Raw genomic sequence first — 19,353 nt, 5'->3', positions numbered from 1 at the left:
GAAAGTCGTTTTTTGTTGGTCTAAAATCGTGGAAACTAGACCAAAAGTTACTTACAAGCGGCGGTATAGTTTAACATTTTACCTTAACCTGGAAGACAGAGTGGAAAGGCATTGCTAGTTTAAATAATAACAACAAACGTTTTTCGAAGGTATTTCTGTAAAGCTTCTAACAAAGATAGCAAAACAAGTTAGCTGCAAATGCTTCGAAATTACATATAATTTATTCCATTAACCCTGGTTTCTGTATCTTCTCTCGATTTCATGTACCTGGAGGTCTTTTTTATTTCCATCAGAGCTTCGAGCAGAGCGGCTGATCAGAATATTGTTTCTGGCTGTTTTTTTTTTCTCCCCTAAATTTTCCTTTCCTTAAATATTATTACTAGATTATAAAACATGGGTGCGATAGAACCGTGAAATAGTATTCCTAGATATGTGTTAGGTGGCGAGTTCCCTTATTTCTCTCATATCTTGAATGCAGAAAATTGCTTGACTTAATGGTTAATTAAACGACAATTTAGCCTACTATCTGAAGTGGTGGCTTGTTTAAAATGATGAGCATTTTTGAAAGAGACATTAAGGGCTCTTTAATTTTCTGTTGTTTATTCGTTCTTTAGAGTCCAGAGTGTGGCTGAAATGTCATTACACAGTTTCTTTTACACACTTAGCCAATGACGTTTTTAAATTCTGCTTCTTGTTGGCATGATGAGTTCATAGTGTGTTGACTGTTTACTTTCTTGAATGCAATTAAATGTCAACGCCAACGCTAAAAGCTTTTAAAAGGCCACCATATCGTGCTCGTTAGAGCCCGCATTGTTGCGGCTAATCAAATGAATGCATTTTTATTATAAAATGTAATATGTAATAATGGAATTAATTTGCATACGCTCCCTGACATTAAAGGCCGTGGCGGCCGGCAACAACACGCACAACTACCAACTACACAATTTTCTATCAGGCCATGGCTCATGGGCCATTACACCTGCCCTGATTTTAGTTGGGTCGCGGTTCCTGCCATGGGGTCTGCGTGCTCCACTTGGCCACGAAGCACCGATCCAAATCGACTGCACTTTTGCATGCAATGGCCGCCTGCCCTTTGCGCTGAAAATTTATTGTAATGCGATTGTCGGGTCGGTCTGGCGGTCTGGCGGTCTGGCGATGGAGCTACACCTAAAGCTAGAGTTGAGCATTTAAAAAACTCGGTTCTGAAAATCGATGCCAAGTTCTCGGAGGCTCAAACGTTGTCATGCAATGTTGGAGTACCATAACAAGTCAACGTTTTGTATGTGTGTGTGCTAAATAATAAAGTACGTTTACTCACGCGTATAGTAGCGGCTTATACATATAGCCGCTATTTATGAACATAACGTTCTCAAAATACCAACACACACATAAACGTACATACGTGCATGCATCCAAAATTGATTTCCCCAAACAACGCCAGAAAAATGAATACAGTCGAAATTCTTCATAACGGTTGCTTAGTGTAAAGCTCTAGTTTATAGATAACTTATATTTTGTATAGGTGAATGTATGTATGTATTATGTATTAATACATATATAGTGCGGATCTTTGGGATGAACTTTTCACAGCCTTTACCTTATAGTTAGTGAAGAGAAATATTGGTTCAGACAACCTGACAGAGTACAAGAAAAAGTCTTAGTTGAAAATCAATTGTTTGTTTACCTTTTTATATCAATTGTACCCGCAATTCTGTAGGGAATTTTATGTAATGGAAATAAATTTTTAAATCACTTAAAAGACTTAAACGTATTTGACGAAATCAATATCAATTATCTTTGGTTCTTACTAATCAAGCTTGACTGAAAAAAACCGCTCAAAAACATCGATTATAATCAGTATGTATAATGTTAAAACGTCATATTTCTATAATTTTTGGCCTGGCTATACAGATGGAATAAAATGTAAAAAAAACTACTTTTCGTTCTTAACAATATCGCGTATTTGTCAGATTGTAAAGCTCTACACGAAAAGTAATCAATTTGTTCACATTTGAAAACTCATCAGTTTAACAATATTTGCCCCTTTTTTGGGGCAATTTGCTGTCGGAAAGTTTGACTATACGTTGCAGCCCCCACATGCTCGTGGTCGTCGAAAACACGGTAGTGCCGGCACAGAACGGCGGCGATATCTAAGAGAGCGCACGCCGCGGCATATCTCATAGATATAGATACGTCGTGCCCTCGTATGTGTGTGACTATAACTCTTTTTTATGGCTGATGGCATACAATTTTGGTTAACCATACAAACAGGGCTAGCATGCCGCATATTTGCTTAGTTTCGAAATTGAAATGTATGCAAATAGTTGAATGGATATACCACATTTATGTCTCTTTCTGTCTCTCTCTCGGTTTTTGAAGGTGTGTGTGTCGCTGGATTGTCGGTCTGTGAAAATCGATAAATTCTTGGGCGATATAAACAGCTGATTGCATGTTGAACAATCCAACAATGTGCTGTTGCCAATGCTATTTGGGATTGCATGTTGTGTGCGCTTGTATGTGTGTGTGTGTTGTCAATATCCATGGCACGCAAGCCGCCCCCAGAGTTTATGGTTTGGGGCCCCCAAAGCGTTTGGCAACATCAACAGCAACAAAAAAAAAACACCATTTGCTTGCCTTTTGCTTTGGATATGCAGCGAGATTTTGATTTCGTAAACACTCCAACGAAAAATGTATTTTAGTTTAAAATAATTAAGATTTATGTTGTTGGCATGTTGCGTTTAATTAAGGCATCAAATGTATGTATGTGCGTTGCAAGTGCCCTCTTTAGGGGTTTATGGGATTTAGATTGCAGATGCGAGTAACATCAGCTCTTCGATGCGGGCTCAATTTAAAATCGTTACCAGCGCAAGTGTGTGTGCCTTCTTGTATAAATATTTACCCTCAAATCATGCAACAAAGTAATACTAACAAATATTTGGAAGGGCGGACTTATAAATGTACAAAATTATTAACTTCTTCTATGTTGTGGATAGTTTTTCTTTTTATATTACAGTTTAATATCTTTGGAGTTCTGGCAATACAATTATTTGGATGGTTTAATGTTTAAATAACTTTAATTGTCTTTTTTAATTTGTTTTATTCTAGTGTTAAATCTTAAATTCAATAACAATTGCGTTCATATTCTTGAAAATAAATAGTTAATATGTAACTATGCAAAAGTATTTGAAAGGAATTGAGATCACTCCACTGACAATTCATCAGTACACAATTTAGATGTATTTATGAAAAGAAATCGATAGCAGGAAATATATTCTTCTTAATTGAAGGAGCACAATTCAAAAGCATTGATTTGCAATCTCCAACTTTCAATCAGCCCTCGAAGAAGTGCGTACATATCTCTGATCTTTGCGGCTGACAATGCTTTTGTCTTTTGTTGATCGAATTGAGCGCGTTTTGTTTGTTGCTGCCACTTCAAGTTTGTTTGTTAAATAAATTTAATTTAGTCAGCAGTGGTGGCCGCACACGTTGGCACTTTTCTCATAGCCTTCCCCTCGTTTTTTTTTCTTTCTTTCTTAATGAAGAACACACACTGGGCTGGGCCTGAGAGAGACTTGAGGCAGTCACCCAATTGCCCGTCATTTGCTTATTAATAATAATGCCGCTGAATCAATTTAACCCAGTTTATTGTTGCTGCTGGCACGTATGTATCTTTACAGTACGGACCTGCGGTTTAGTTCCCCATATTCACGGTTCACTCTGATGCTTATTAATTGTATGCCTCAGTCAGCAATGTGTGGCTCAATGCCCAGTAGTTCCCATCCGCCACAGCCTCGACTCGTAGTTGTCTGACACTTGGCATATGAAGTCGAAGCCGACCGCATTAGCATAGCGCTGCTTGCAACACAGCCGGCTGTATAATATGTGTGACAATTAGATGCAAAATGTGCGCCACTTGCATTTTTGCCAACTCCGCGAAACCTAAGCTAAAGTAAGAGGGCTTTGATGCAAGAATTACCAAAACCTAAACCAAGCTGAAATTCGTTTAATAGAGTCTCTTTTCTGGAGAATTAACGTGGGAATTATGGACAATGTCTATTAGATTTTATTCTTCATGCAGGTTTAGAAAATTGTATAGTTTCACAATTAAAAAGCTATTATAATAAGAAGAATAAATAATGGCAATCATGCAAGCCAATTCAATTAAAATTACAATAACAATTGTTATCATTTCCTTTAAATGTGTATAATTTATCCGTCACTCTGCTGCTTAACAGCGTCAGCGCTAACAGCTGTCTGTTAACATAGTGGCCTTAACATAGCGCCTTTCCATTTGATTTAGTGCTGGCATTACTGGTGTCCCCTCACTGTAACGACTGCCACGCGGTAGACGTCACTCTACAGCTCCCCATACATATTGACAAGACTCTGCACATACGAATACAGAACTGTGCGCTAATTTCTAGCCTGCATACAGACTTATAGCAGGGAAAATGAACAGACGAGTAGGCAACTGGCGAGTCACAGCCACAGTGGTCGAAATTCGATTTTAAGCCCAAACAAAATAAATCAATAGTCCACAATCATGATGATTAATCAAGCTACGTCTACGCTAAGCTGGGTCTTAAAACAAAACTATATTTTTCCATGGTCATGGAAAGAACAGCAAACAACAATTTAATAAATTGTTTGCGTACTATCTTATCTCTTATTAGTAATCATTGTTTAGCTATTTTGAAGTTAGTTATGACAGCAACATTCTCAATATGCAATTTGGTTACCATATCTTAAGAATTAAAAATAAATTATTGTACAATCATGGCGTTTGTTTGACAATTACATGATATAGGGATCTGATATATATGTGTCCATCAAAATAAACTATCGAGATTGAAATAAAGAGACCGACATACGGACAGACACGGATGGATGGCCAGACAGACAGGCGCGATTTGGATTCGTCTCATTACGCTGATGTACATACGAGTTTGTATGTATGTGTCTAAACCGCGTGTTCTTCCATTCTTTTTTCTGGGCGTTACAAACTTACGAGCCCTAACCACTATTAATTGGTACGGCAAGGTTTTTTTCGACAGTGCAACTTTCAATGACTCATATTTATTTGTAGGCGATGATTGCCCAAACATATTTATACTTTTTAAAAAGGTCATTGAATTACCTTTAATTTCATATCAAAACATGCACAAGTTTCATATCAACAAAATGAAAAAACTCAATTTAAATAAAACAACTTTCATACTACACGAAATATTTTGACCATTATTAATTGGTACGGCAACATTATTTTTCTTAAAAAAACGGTGAAAAATGTAAAATGTAAACAAAAACTGGACAAGTAACGGTAAATAGAATATTGTGATGAAGGAAAAGTAAAAACATATGACATTTAGTTGTAGTTTTAGTTTTATTCCCTGATTTATGAGCACGATGGCACGTGGCAAGCCAGTTTGTGAGGAAGTTCGAGCTAAAATTCTAAAAAAATTAAATTTGGGCAACAGCTATGGTGAAATATCGAAAAGTCTTATGCTTTCTAAGTCTACAGTTCAAAATATAGTGAAAAGCTACAGAAAGAATGGCAATATACACTGTAATACAGCGAACAGAGGTCGAGTCTCAAAAGTTACTTCGCGTGACAAAAGAAGTTTGTCGAGTATAATAAAGGAAAATCGGCGAAGTACTGTGAGAGATATATCGGCAAAATGGTCTGCAAAAATTGGGAAAACAGTGAAACGAGAATGGACTCGACAGCAAATGAAAAGAATTGGATATGGCTTCTATAAGGTATGATTGCGGTTCCTGCTTAGCATAACAGATAATTTTTTCTGTACAATTAATATATGTTGGTGTTTTTAGGCCAAAGAAAAACCATTGCTCACAGCTTTGCAGATGAAAAAACGATTGCTATGGGCAAGACAAAGGCAGAATTGGGAACAGAGGCGTTGGCATTCTATAATTTTTAGCGATGAATCCAAATTTGATGTGTGTGTCGGTGATGCTCGAAAACGAGTAATACGAAAACGTACGGAGGCATATCACAAAGATTGTCTTAAACGTACAGTCAAGTTTCCAACGAGCACAATGGTGTGGGGATGCATGTCAGCCAAAGGTGTGGGACAACTTTACTTTATAGATGGAACTGTAAATGCAGAAAAATACAAGTGTATCCTTCAAAGTAATCTCCTTCCATCAATACCAAAGCTTTCTGAGTGTGGGGAATATACCTTTCAACAGGATGGTGCATCACCACACACCGCAAAAACAACCAAAAATTGGCTTCAAGAAAATGGAATTGATGTCTTAGATTGGCCGTCATCAAGCCCAGATCTAAGCCCAATAGAAAACTTGTGGGCAATCATCAAAAGAAAGCTGAGGAATGACCCACAGCGTACTCTGTCAGGACTAAAATCAAAAATTCAGGAAATTTGGGATTCCATAACTCCAGAAGAATGCCTAAAATTAGTAAATACCATGCAGAAGAGAATTCAGGGTGTTATTAAAAATAAAGGAGATGTTACTCAGTTTTAATGAATATATAATGTTGCCGTACCAATTAATAATGGTCAAAATATTTCGTGTAGTATGAAAGTTGTTTTATTTAAATTGAGTTTTTTCATTTTGTTGATATGAAACTTGTGCATGTTTTGATATGAAATTAAAGGTAATTCAATGACCTTTTTAAAAAGTATAAATATGTTTGGGCAATCATCGCCTACAAATAAATATGAGTCATTGAAAGTTGCACTGTCGAAAAAAACCGTGCCGTACCAATTAATAGTGGTTAGGGCTCGTACACAACGAAAACAATATACAAATGTATGTAAATATTCCTACACTTTTCAGTGTACGTTCTACAAAGTATAATTAGTACAAATAGAATAATTATTTTACGCTGATACGAGTTTTGTCATTTTGTTGTAACAACAGCAATATATCGAGTTATGCACGTTGCGAGAGTTCTTGTAGAAATCATTAAAATATTTGAAGGTTTTGCTAAACAGAGCAATTCTTGCATATGGATTTTAAATGATTTTTACACGTGAGGGCTAATTAAATAAAAGCAAACAAGCGGCGTCGTTACTATTTCCGATTCCGGCTACATTAAGCAATTAGTCTTGCAAAAATTGTTTCGTTTAACGTCAAACGATTTTCTGCGTCACGATTCCTTGCACATTTAATTTTTCTTTAGTTGCTGTTTATCTCAGTTCTTATATACAGTGAAAACTGTCTTGGCCGGACACTAACGGTCGGCCAATATTTGTCCGCCCAAGGGGATACTTAAATACTTTATACACCGATCGAATGTTTTTAGAAAAAGTGTCCGCCGAAGAGAGTGTCCGGATAAAAGGGGCGTCCATTAAAGGAGTTTTCACTGTATATAGTATATGTTTATAAAGATTTATAATCTCAGGGAAAATTGGCTCAAGGTTTACCAAGATATTTGTAGGTTCTTCCATCTTCCCCATTTAATTGTTTAATCTGATATATATTTGGTTTTTTTTTTTTTTACTGCCAACCCACAGTGGTGCATGCCATTTTACCTTGCACGCGCAGCTGTGCCCCTTTTGCCCCTCCAAAAGTATAGGCCTAGGCCACCATACGCAAGAGCCACCCTTTTGTGCGCACAAATTCTGTCTGCGCTGCACAATTTCGAGTGGCGTCTGCCCCTCTGCGCCCCTCTGCCAACCAAATGGCAAAGCCGCGCCACACAAAAAGGGGAGCAAGTTTAAATGCAACGAGCAAAAATCAATGCACCCCAAAACAGGGGGTGGTTGCTTAGGATAGGCAGGGGGCAGGGTGCGTGGGGCGCTGGCATCAGTTGGCCCAGCTGCCACATTAAAAAATCCATTTGCCAAGTGTGTTGTTGCTGTTGTTGTATTGCTGGGGGAGGGGGAGTTGGTTACTGGCTGGTTGGCTTGTTTGTTGGCTGCTTGATGTGTGGGCGTTGCTGTACCGGCGCCGCTTTGCTTTATTAGATTGCTGTAAATAATTTTATGACTAGCGCCCAAAAAATCTCTTGGATGTAATAAAAAAATAGGATGTCATCACACCCCCATTAGGTAGCACCCACTTGGCTGAATTTAATGAGCCTTGGCAGCAGCAACTGATCTTCGTAATTGAAATTCTCAAGCAATTTCGCACTAATATGCGTCGCTTATTTTTATTTGCCCTTCTTCATTTATAATTACTAATGCATGTTTGTATGTGTGTGCGCCAAGCAGAGAAAGGGCGGCCATAGTCGTCACTTGGGTGGTGCTGGTGGTAATACGATGCGTGCGAGCAACTATTCTTATGAATGAATTCCTATGACTTCTTCATTTTCTAAAGACCCCCCGTCTCTGGAATGTATACTCTGCACTTAAAATTGTGAGGGTGTATGAGTAGTGCGATTGTGCATGTAACACACACAGAAGTAAACAGAGCAGATCCCATTTTATGGTATCCAATGTCAAATAGTGACAGACAGCAAGTCAAGCATCAGCTCAAGATCAAGTTTGTTTTAGATACACTCTCAAATATAACGTTAAAAACCGATCCGCAGAAGACTTTGTATTAAGTTGATTAGAAATGGATTAATTGAATATTTTCTTTAAATATAAAGATCCTGGCAGTTAAGGCTAAACTTGTTGCAAGTTAACATACTATAATAATAATAATAAGATGTATAATAATATAGGGACTAGAGTTACCTGTAGAATCGTTTATTTTGCGGTTATTATAGAGAGTATACTACTGCTTATACGAGTAATAGATTCAATAGATTTCAAAATATCTTGAAAAAGTTTATATCCAAATAAATACCTCTTCAATATTAGATATAGAATCTTATAAAAATATAGATAGATATACTGCTTAATCGTATATTCAATAGATTTCGAAAAATCTGTTGAAAATGTTCTGCTATTTGATACCTTTTATATCCAAATAAACACCTCTTCAATTCTAGATATAGAATCTAATAACAATATAGAACAAATGGTAGCAATGCATCGTAAAAATAAGATCTTCGAATTTGTGTGTTTTTTCGCAACGCTAAATTATTTGGAAAGAGTATTTAATCATCGCCTAGTACTCCTTTCCTCGCCTCGAACTCCAACGTCAAATTTAAATGGCAAAGACAAAAGAGATAGATAGATAGCGAGAGAGGGAGCGGGAAAGGAATAGAAAAGAAAAGCCCAAGTACAATTGCAGTCCGGTGCATGACAGACATTGCGTCGTCATCATCATCGTCGTAATCTTTATATATATCTTTAGATAGTACGAGTATGTGTTTCCTCATTTGAAATTCTAGTGTGCAAAAGGGAGGGCGCGGGGCGGCGTGCAAGAAATACTGAAGTTGAAGAAATGAGCATTTTCCTTTGGCATCTACTCGTACTTTGGAAATTGTTATTGTTGTTAGTTGCTTTTGTTAGTTTGTTTAGTTTGCTTTGCTGTGAAGTTTATGCTGCGAAAAAAGATGTTTTTATTGTTTTATTTTTACCGTTTGCATAACAATGAAGCCGGCACTATTATAAAGTAGATTGTTGTAAAAACGCGAACCAATGCCGCGGTCATGAAAACTTTATGCGCCAACATGTGCAAATTCATGAATTACTTCATGTATAAAACCCGAAATGAAAATCGTTTTTTGAATGCGAACATACTTTTTTGTACATACTAAATGTATGCATATTTAGACAAATACCTAATTTTTTTGTTGGTCTTTTCTTTCTCCTATTTGTAGCACCGACGGCACAGAATCTCCCATACTGGCTGAAGACGGTGGCGATGGGCATGATAAGCCGCGGATGCGCTATGGTGAACTTGTTATACTTGGGTAAGTAGTGCTTATCGCATTGGTTATGTAGTGAGTTTTGTATTTTAAAGGAACTCAAAATGTTTGTTTTCCTAATTAACATTTGAATACATGTATTTAACCAGTTGAGATTATAATAAATTTTAACATTATTTTTATTTTATTTATTTATTTATGAAATGTTCCTATGCGATGTGAAATCGACATATGAACAGTAAGAACAACATCATAAATGAAAAAATTATTGATAAGTTTATTTAACCAATTTAATGATTGTCCACGATTAAATAAACACACTCTGCTAATAAAAACAAGATAGAACGCTACAGTCGAGCAAGCCCGACAGTAAAATAGCCTGTACTCTCCACAAAAAAGAAAAATTAAAAAAAAAAAAAAAATTTTTTAAAATTAAATTATTAAAAAAATGAATTAATTAATTAATTAAAATAATTAATTAAATTAAATTAGAATACATGTTTATGTTCAGTTTAAACAGCATACATTTACATCACGTAGCTATGCGTGTTTATATGCGTGTATGTATGCAGCACAAAGTTGAACCAAAGCAGCAACAACAACAACAGCTGCGGGCAGCGCTGCCGACAGAGGCAGCGCATGAGCAGCGATTTTACTTATGGCTATAACTTTCTTCAGAATTGACCTATCATGATGAAATTTGCCACACGGACACATTAGTACTAACTGGATGTACCTACCAAAATTGATTTTTTCCGAGAATTACGGAAGTTATAAGAAAGAACACGAATTGCGGGGGAGTGGGGGGGTGTATTAGAAAAAATAAACAAACTCGTTCTGCCTAGGGCTTATAGGAACCTTGATACCAATTTTGGTTATCCTAGCTCTTGTACTTACTGAGATCCTTGCGCTCATACAGACAGACGGACAGACAGACAGACGGACATGGCTATATCGACTCGTCTTCTCATCCTGATCACGCCTCCTTCTGTGTGTTACATACATGCGCAGAAAACTAGTATAGCCTTTCACCCTTTGGGTACAGGCTATTAAAAAAAAAAAAAATAAGAACAAGCTATTGTTCCGTGAACTTAAGCTAAGTTACATAACTATATAATTATTGCTGGAAATTACCTAATAAAGTATTTACAGTATTTTACAACAATTATGATAATAAAATAACATGTATTTTTTAATTTTATTTTTTATTTTAATATCGACTAGTTGTTTATGCTTTGATTTTTTTAAGAATGTGATAAGATGAAAAATGTTATCCTTATCAGGGTATCGAAGGCAGAGGTGGGAGAGTATTTTCTATGCAGAGAGCCCAGGCTTGGAAATGAAGCGAGGTGGGGTTGATAGTGGGTTGTTGGAGGTTGTCCTTATAAAGTTTATTCGTTTATTTATATGTTTGCATTCAAAGCCCATGAAACAGGTCAAAATGGAATATTTTACTCACTTCTAAATAGTCCTATGTAATTAAAATCAATCAAAATAAATACAAAATTGAATCAATGAAATGTTTTTCAATTTCAAACTGAAGATGAACACAATTCCTAATACCAACTCTTTTGGTTTGGGAATGTCTTGACTTTGTGACCGTAGGATTATGCTCGTTGAATGCACGTTGGCACCGTTCTATGCTCTGTTACTACTCCAGGCACAGGCACATACGCCAACACTTCTCTCAAAATGTTCGTCATTAGTTACTGTGACGTCAGCACGCATTTCGTGCTATCGGAGGCGCATTGATGACGATGTCGATGGTGACGACGACGACGACTAGACAATAAATGGCAAAAACACAAAATGTTAGTGTCGTGCTGCCACCGTCGCAGTCGTTGTAACCTCTTAGTGCCATAAATTAGATTCACGCAGCAGCCGCCACTAAGACACTGCCGCTGTTGCTGCCTGCCACTGGACGTGGTACGCTTGAGATTGATGGCTTGGCTTGGCTTGGCTTGACCGACAACTGCGGCGGCAAGTCGGCTTGTAAATCTTTATGTTTGACCATCGGTCCGTCCGTCCGTCAAATGCTTGACATCGCGCTGATTACCTGACGCGCCCGCCTCGACCAACTGACTCATGAATCGGACGGGCAGTTTTGAAATGCTTGAGTCATTAGCTTAACGTTCTGTAAGTTGTGATCGGACTGCAGTTTTTGTTGTTGTTGTTGTTGTTACATGGCATTTGTTATCTTAACACTTTTTAATTGCCTACAAGCCGAACTCGACAAAAGGCCAGGGAGAGTTTAAAAAAGGTTGACAGCTTTGTGCTTGCACGAATTTCGTCGCGCCTAAGCCTTGGCATTTGTTTGTGTAATTGCTGCCACGCTTGGCCGCTTGTCCAGACTAGGGACTCAGACACACTCACACACACTCACACACACTCACACACACAATCCGGGCGACGTCTGGCTAAAAAATCAATTTTTCATTTTCTATGCTCTTTTTTTTTTGAGTTGTCCGCCATGGCGGGTGTTTGTTGGTTGTCTGCTTGCTTTTGTACTTGTTGAACGTTAGCGGGGCTTGGGAATAGAAGCCCAGTTCCAGTCCTAGCTTAAGTGTTGACGCAATCAGACACACCAACAACAACAACACCATAGACTGGAGCAACAGGCTAAAACATGTGATGCTCGCCTCCTGAATGTTGCCCACCATTTTATGGCTTCCGATGCAATTACGTATTTTACTCTAGTATGTGCGTATTTGAACCCCCAAGATCCTAGCCGGCGACATTACTCAGTGATATATGATAGACCTGCACAACAACAACAACAGGAACAGCAACAACAACAACAATGGCTACAATAGCCGAAGCCCCAAACCTGTACACATTTTAATTAATGACCCGCCTTAATGCGAACGTCAACGTCGTCAACGTGCTTGTTGTTGCTGTAATTGTTGTCCCTCTGAGCCAACTTTTAATTGTTGTCATAAAAATTAACTACGATTTTTTCTTTAAGGCGTTAAATATCATTAAGAAACTACCTTAAATGCGCTCATTAATACATCAAAAAGCATAAAACTCACAAAAATGTCTCGCAACCATGTCAACATCCTCAGACCGAGTCCGGGGCTGAGACTGAGACTGGGGTCGTGGCCAAGTCGCCTTAATTCTTCATCTCTTGACTTTTTTTTTATTTCTTTTCATTTCACTTTGATTTTGAACTGCTCCGCATTTCTAAGAATATTTACACCCTAAGCATTGACTATTTCTTCTTCGTGTTTACAGCCTTAAACCATTATTCGTATTATTTTTTTATCGCGCTGCTGCCGTTGCTGCTATTGCTATTGACAACTGATTTCAATTTTATCCCCGAGACCAAAAAGTTTGTTCATAAAATAAAATAGAATGAGAAATTCAGAAGCGAAATGTTTGCTGAGATCAAAACAGGGGCTGTTTAATGGGCTGATTAGTCCCTTTCTCCACGCAAGAGTTTACTTCAAGCCGAACAAAAACTGATATGTGGAAGGCTTTTAAGTTGGGAATCTTTTAAAATGCTATACATTCTAACTACTTTCTGCAACAAAAACAAGAGAGAACGCTACAGTCGAGCAAGCCCGACAGTGTAATACCCTGTACCCAGGTAAACTTCCGTCACTGAGTTATATGCGCCCATAGCAGCAGCAAAAAGAGGAAGAAGAAGAGCGAACTTGTTGCTGCAGTTTGGGGAGGTTGTACTGGCGAGAATTTGTTTGGCTAATAACTTTTCTTAGAATTGACCGAATTAAATAAAATTTTGAACAACAGTAGACAATATATAAATATATAATATATATATATATAAATTATGTGTGCAAAGTTTGGTTTAGGTAGCATTTGAAATGTGGACGCTATTGACGAAATTCTGTAGCGGTGAAAGGGGGGGGGGGGGGGGGGGGGGGGAAATTCCAAAAAAAACAAATAAACTCGTCCTTTCTCGGACCTAGGAGAAACTGGATGCCAACTTTGGTTATTCTAGCTTTTATAGTTTCTGAGATCCTCGCGTTCATCCAGACGGACAGACGGACGGACGGACGGACATGTCTAGATCGATTTCTCTCGTCATGCTGATTCAGAATATATATACTTTATGGGGTCGGAGATGCTTCCTTCTGCATGTTACATACTTTGCACAAACCTAATATACCCTTTTTACCCTACGGGTACAGGGTATAAATATGTTAAGACGAAGAAAACCTATTTTGTGTGCTTTTTATCTTCAATAAAGCTTAAACCTGTCAGCTAATCTTCTCAGGCTGTCGCTATTTTGAAAAAAACTAAACCCAATAGTCGTAATTAACACCGACATCCTGCTACCAAATCATTATTAAATCTAAGTATTCACAATACGGGATTAAAACTGATTCAACTAGTAGTGAGTAACATCCACGTCCAACCAGCAAATCATTATAATATCTAAAATGGAATGTACAAACATCTATTATCCTGAAATAGGCGGCAGTGCAATATTTATTAACATTGTTAAATAAATGCAGGTTATAAACCAAGTCTGATGGAATAGCTCCAAAAATTGTTAGCTCTTATATGGAACTACTTGAGATTGGTACTGAGTTCCGAACTCAAAAAGACCGTAATTCGTTAGAAACTTTATATTTGTTTTTCCCTGTATCATCTGTGTATACTGAGTCTGAGAGTCTGGCGCCCTCCTCTAGTGATTTTAATTCACAAAACTTCGAATGCCTTGAAGATGAAAAATGCCACCCGCTTAGCGATTTCAGCTCGCACTAAAAATTCTTTTGATTTTATAAGATATTTATTCAAAAGATTGGTTGAATATTTTCTTCTTCTTCTTTTTTACATTGGTACGTTGTCTAGAAATGCGTAATAACAAGTTTCTTGAGAATTTAAAAACTACGCCATACTCGTATTACTTACAAGGAGAAGTAAATATCGATTCTCTGGCTAAGAAAATATTGACTTGCAAACAAAATCCAAGACTCAGCAAAGATCATTAGTAGAAGTTCAGTTTCAAATCCCTTCTATATCCACCTAAATAAAATATATTGCTTTAATGGCTGTAGTGCGTGTCGTTTAGCTAATCTCAGGGCAATGTGTTTGCGATCGGCATGTGTTTTAAAGTCTTGTCACCTCTAGGCCGTTTTATGACAAAAAGATGAAAGCCAACGGCTAGTTGGGCATGGATGCAAAAAAAATGTGTCTATTTAATGAAATCGAATTAGTTGCTAATGCCACACTAAATGTACACATGTGTGGACCTTTAGTTTGTTGTTTGTGATTCCATTGCTAATGTAGTCAAATTGAATGCGCAATGCTTCGAGTTATTGCCACTCGTTATCTGCCCGGGGCCCCACGCCCGGGTCTAGGTCTGGGACACTGGGGCGCTAATTGTGTAAGCATATTACCGCCGACTCAGCAGAACTCGACCTAGAAATTGAAATATTGAAGCAGGCACGGTTGTGTAATGCCCCTGCTTATCATAAATCAACACCCAATTTTATTCCATGACAAAGAAGCTAATGCTGAAATACCCCAATTACTCGTTACAGCTACAATGGGTACTTGCCACAGGGCGATCGCGGTCGACGACGTTCCAAATTTGTGCTGCACAAACGCACGGAGCCGAGCGGCGTAAAACGCTCCAAACACTACATCGTACAATCGCCACAGACTTCGAAGGCCATTTTGGATGCCAACCAACACTCGATATCGTATACCCTGTCGCGCAATCAGGCGGTCATTGTGGAGTATAAGGAGGACACGGAAACCGATATGTTTCAGGTGAGTAAAAAGCTCCAAAAGGAGTGCCCCTATGAAATCAAAGATGGACCTCGACGGACTTAAGTGCGACCATAAATTAACACAAAGGTTTAAATAAAGAGTCCTCCGAGTCTGAAGGAATATAACTAATATTTGTTAGTTTGTATACAAAACTAAAAGTTTGTTATTTAGTTTCGAGCTTTAAAAGACCGTAATTTGTTAGAAACTTTTTATTTGGCATTGATTGCATGATCGTCTTTTTCTATATCACCTTACGCCTGAAATATTTAGAATTTCAAATAAGTCGAATAGTTCCATAAGAAGTAAAGTCTCAAATTGTAGTTAGCGCGATAGATCGATACTTATAAAGTGTTGAGCGCTCGAAATTCCGGATTCATGTCCTCGTAAAGGACGAACATTTATTCAAAAACTGCTCCGTTTAGTCGGTCCCTAGTACTTAACAATGCCTGCACTGTACAAAACTGTTGAGATGAAATGAAGCTCACTTTTCTCAGTTTAAAGCATAATTCTATAAGCCCTCCGGCCTAGTTCTGTCAATATTATATTTATAACGTGACATTGATTAGTGGTTTGCTATTTGTTTATTCAACCGACTACTAATTTCGTGCTGACAGCAATGATTTTCCATGGTTATGGGCCTGTTGGGCACGGCTACGGGGCTTATCTCTCTGCCCATATTCAAATGAATTCTTTTCTATTCTATCATAATTTTAGTGAAATGTCGATTTGATATATAACCCCGCGGAATGAATTAACACGAAAAAGGTGGCATATTAGAATATATGGAACTTGAATGAGCAAAAGTAATTTAATAATCATCACTGTTCAAATAATTTATGATTGTTTATCATAATATATAAGAAATACGTCATTTATTGATAAATGGAGTAATTTTGGTATTAAGAACAGTTTATCGCGATGTTGATGAAGTAATAATACAATGAATGCACTAAGATTCTAAGTTAACTAATGGGCTAACATTTAGATTGGTTCGTGGACTCATATAAGTTGTACGCTCCCAAAATAATTAGCGAAACTTTTAAATAGGCAAACTTTTCCAACGGAACTTATTAAAATTAAAACAAACTATTTTTTCAAGAAAATCGTAGGGATTTGTAAGCATACCATCAGAGTTTTCTATAGGTTTTCTATTTTTTTTTAGATCCTCATCAGAATTGTCAGATATGTACAAATATAGGGAGGTTAATAAATAAGGTAAAAATATATTGTTAGTGAAAAGGGAGTTTACTAATATTTTCATAATTAATCAATTATTTGCCGTAAATTCGAATTTTTTTTAAGTCTTTAAGAAAACACTAGTTTGAAGCCCCATATTCACGAGCATTTCAACATTTCACTATCCCGCTAAGTGTTGGAAAACTCCGGATATTGCAAATGCATGCAGGTGCTGCCAACTTGTGTTTTTTTTTTAGACATAAGATGCCAAACCTTATATTGAATTACAAATTGGGGCTAAATTTAGAGGCAAGTTTCGTCATTCCTACTCGCAATCTCTTCGAGGGCCTAGCTTCCCAACAGACAGACGCCTTGGCGTGCTTCTCAACAATAGAACATATTTGGGGACTACCCTTTTAGGCTATTTTTAAATGTCTTCAATTTGTGTTGTCGAGCAATAAATAAACACAAGTGACATTATCATTAATTTTAATTGAATTTACTGTGGCACCTTTTATTTCTTTATGTATGTAGGTACATAAAACCTTTATCATGATTATTAGGCCCATGAAAACTTATTAAGTACCTTTAATGCCCCTATACTTTGTACGAAGATGCGGCAAGACAGCTAATTAGCTTGACTAGTCACAAACTCCAGCCCAGCCTACTGTTGACGTTTGACCGGAGTGCGTCACATTATGGCCGGCTTTTGGCTCAATTTAGACACCTGACTAGAGCTCGTATATCTTTTGTTTGCTTTGTCATTTATGGTTTGGCGCATCGAAAGGTCAAATGTGTGTGTTTGCAGTTCATTTTGTTGCCTTTCGACTTGGCGTTCCGACAGACAGTCCGATATCTAATATTTATATTGATTACGACTCTATCGCACACACTATATAAAAGTATACACACATATCGAATACATACATATGTATATAATGGGTGTCCTTCCAACGGACTTGAAGTGCTGGGGTTTGTTGCCATGTCAGCGTTTGGCACGCGTTATAATAATATCGGATGATTGCGCACATATTCATATGTATTTGTATTTTGATAAATAACTCGAACGACGAGCGCATTATATTTGTGTCACACGCTGCTCGATTTTAGTCAGCGATGCACAACATCATTAATCACCCATCTATAGATACTATACTATACATATATCATTGCATTTGCAGGTCGGTCGCTCCTCAGAGTCACCCATTGATTTCGTGGTAATGGACACCCTGCCCGGCGATAAGAAAGATGCAAAAGTTATGCAAAGTACAATTTCACGTTTCGCCTGTCGCATTTTGGTCAACCGATGTGATTCCGCGAAGGCGAGAATATTTGCTGCCGGTTTCGATTCGAGCAGAAACATATTTTTGGGCGTAAGTATTCACATTCCCATTCGAATTAGAGAGTTGTAGAGAGACCAACAATTGACAATTTGCAGGAAAAGGCCACCAAATGGCAGGACAATGTGGAAATTGACGGCCTAACCACAAATGGCGTGTTGATTATGCATCCAAAGGGCTCGTTCTGTGGCGGCAATGCCAAATGCGGTCTCTGGCGTGAATGCTCCGTGGGCGGTGATGTGTTCAGTTTGCGCGAATCGCGTTCAGCACAGCAAAAGGGCCAGCCGGTGAGTACAAATACAAATACGCGTATATGTCTGGTCTAAAACCTATGCTTATTCACATTCTCAACAGATCTACGACGAGTCCAACATCTTGCAAGACGGCACACTCATTGATCTCTGCGGTGCAACGCTGCTCTGGCGTTCAGCCGAGGGCTTACAACATTCACCGGTAATTAAATAGATAACTACAGATAACCCACTATGATCCATATATGTAATACCAAATCGTAGAATTATAGAATAGAATAGATAAGGCTTTTTTAGATATTGTCCGCAATTGCAAAGAGAACATACCGGGTGTATATGTTAATCGAGGCAGAAAAAAAATCTTATGATCATCTTAACTTCCATCGTAAATGGAGAGCTCTTGAGCCACAAACTTACATATTTAAAAACAGAATATGGTTCTGCATAAATATGCTTGAGTTTCAATTAAATTTCAGAATAGAGGGATCCATATTCCAGCACAGTTTATCAATAATAAATTATGATTGTCATATACTGGCCTCCAAAATAAGAGCAAGCACGGATTGATCTTTAAAAACGAGAGAAACAGAGACAGAGAGAGATCTTAAATAAACATAAAAGACAAGTCTTGCTAAATTTTCCAGCGTCCGAACTATCGAGATTGCACTGTATTTATTGGAACCGATTTTTATAGCTTCAAAACGATTGAAATGCATACATTTTGTAATGCTCTGGTTATTGATGCACAGACATTGAACTTTATACGTTAACGAGCTTAGTTATATGTAGAGTTTATAGGTGGAGAGCCTCCCCGCGTTCTTCAGAACACAAGAAATATAACAGTAGACATAATCATGTAGTAAAATGAATGCTAATGCGTTTTCCTTTCTCTTTTTTGTTTTCAAACAGACTAAACACGATTTGGAGAAGCTTATCGATGCCATTAACGCTGGTCGTCCACAGTGCCCGGTGGGCCTCAATACGCTGGTCATACCGCGTAAAGTAAATATCGGAGATCAAGTGAATCAGCCTTATGTGTACTTAAACTGCGGCCATGTGCAAGGTAATGCCGATCCCTCAATCCCTCAAACCC

At 37.7% G+C, this 19,353-nt stretch overlaps 1 protein-coding gene across 2 annotated transcripts in view; it reads left to right on the top strand.

The window, feature by feature from the left end:
• The window catches only part of LOC115620586 (protein pellino), a 51,071-nt gene that overhangs the window by 30,658 nt on the left and 1,060 nt on the right, over positions 1-19,353 (top strand). For both annotated transcript variants that reach the window (XM_030513894.1, XM_030513893.1), the window contains exons 3-8: positions 9,701-9,793; positions 15,262-15,493; positions 17,851-18,042; positions 18,108-18,296; positions 18,364-18,462; positions 19,170-19,323. In XM_030513894.1, the coding sequence (XP_030369754.1) occupies positions 9,701-9,793; positions 15,262-15,493; positions 17,851-18,042; positions 18,108-18,296; positions 18,364-18,462; positions 19,170-19,323 (959 nt within the window). The remainder of the gene's footprint in view (positions 1-9,700; positions 9,794-15,261; positions 15,494-17,850; positions 18,043-18,107; positions 18,297-18,363; positions 18,463-19,169; positions 19,324-19,353) is intronic.

This window comes from Scaptodrosophila lebanonensis, unplaced genomic scaffold, assembly GCF_003285725.1.
Source record: "Scaptodrosophila lebanonensis strain 11010-0011.00,11010-0021.00 unplaced genomic scaffold, SlebRS2 tig00000024-arrow-pilon, whole genome shotgun sequence".
NCBI lineage: Eukaryota > Metazoa > Arthropoda > Insecta > Diptera > Drosophilidae > Scaptodrosophila > Scaptodrosophila lebanonensis.
The sequence above is the reverse complement of the archived record's forward strand: the minus strand, read 5'-3'. Positions and strand labels throughout refer to the sequence as shown.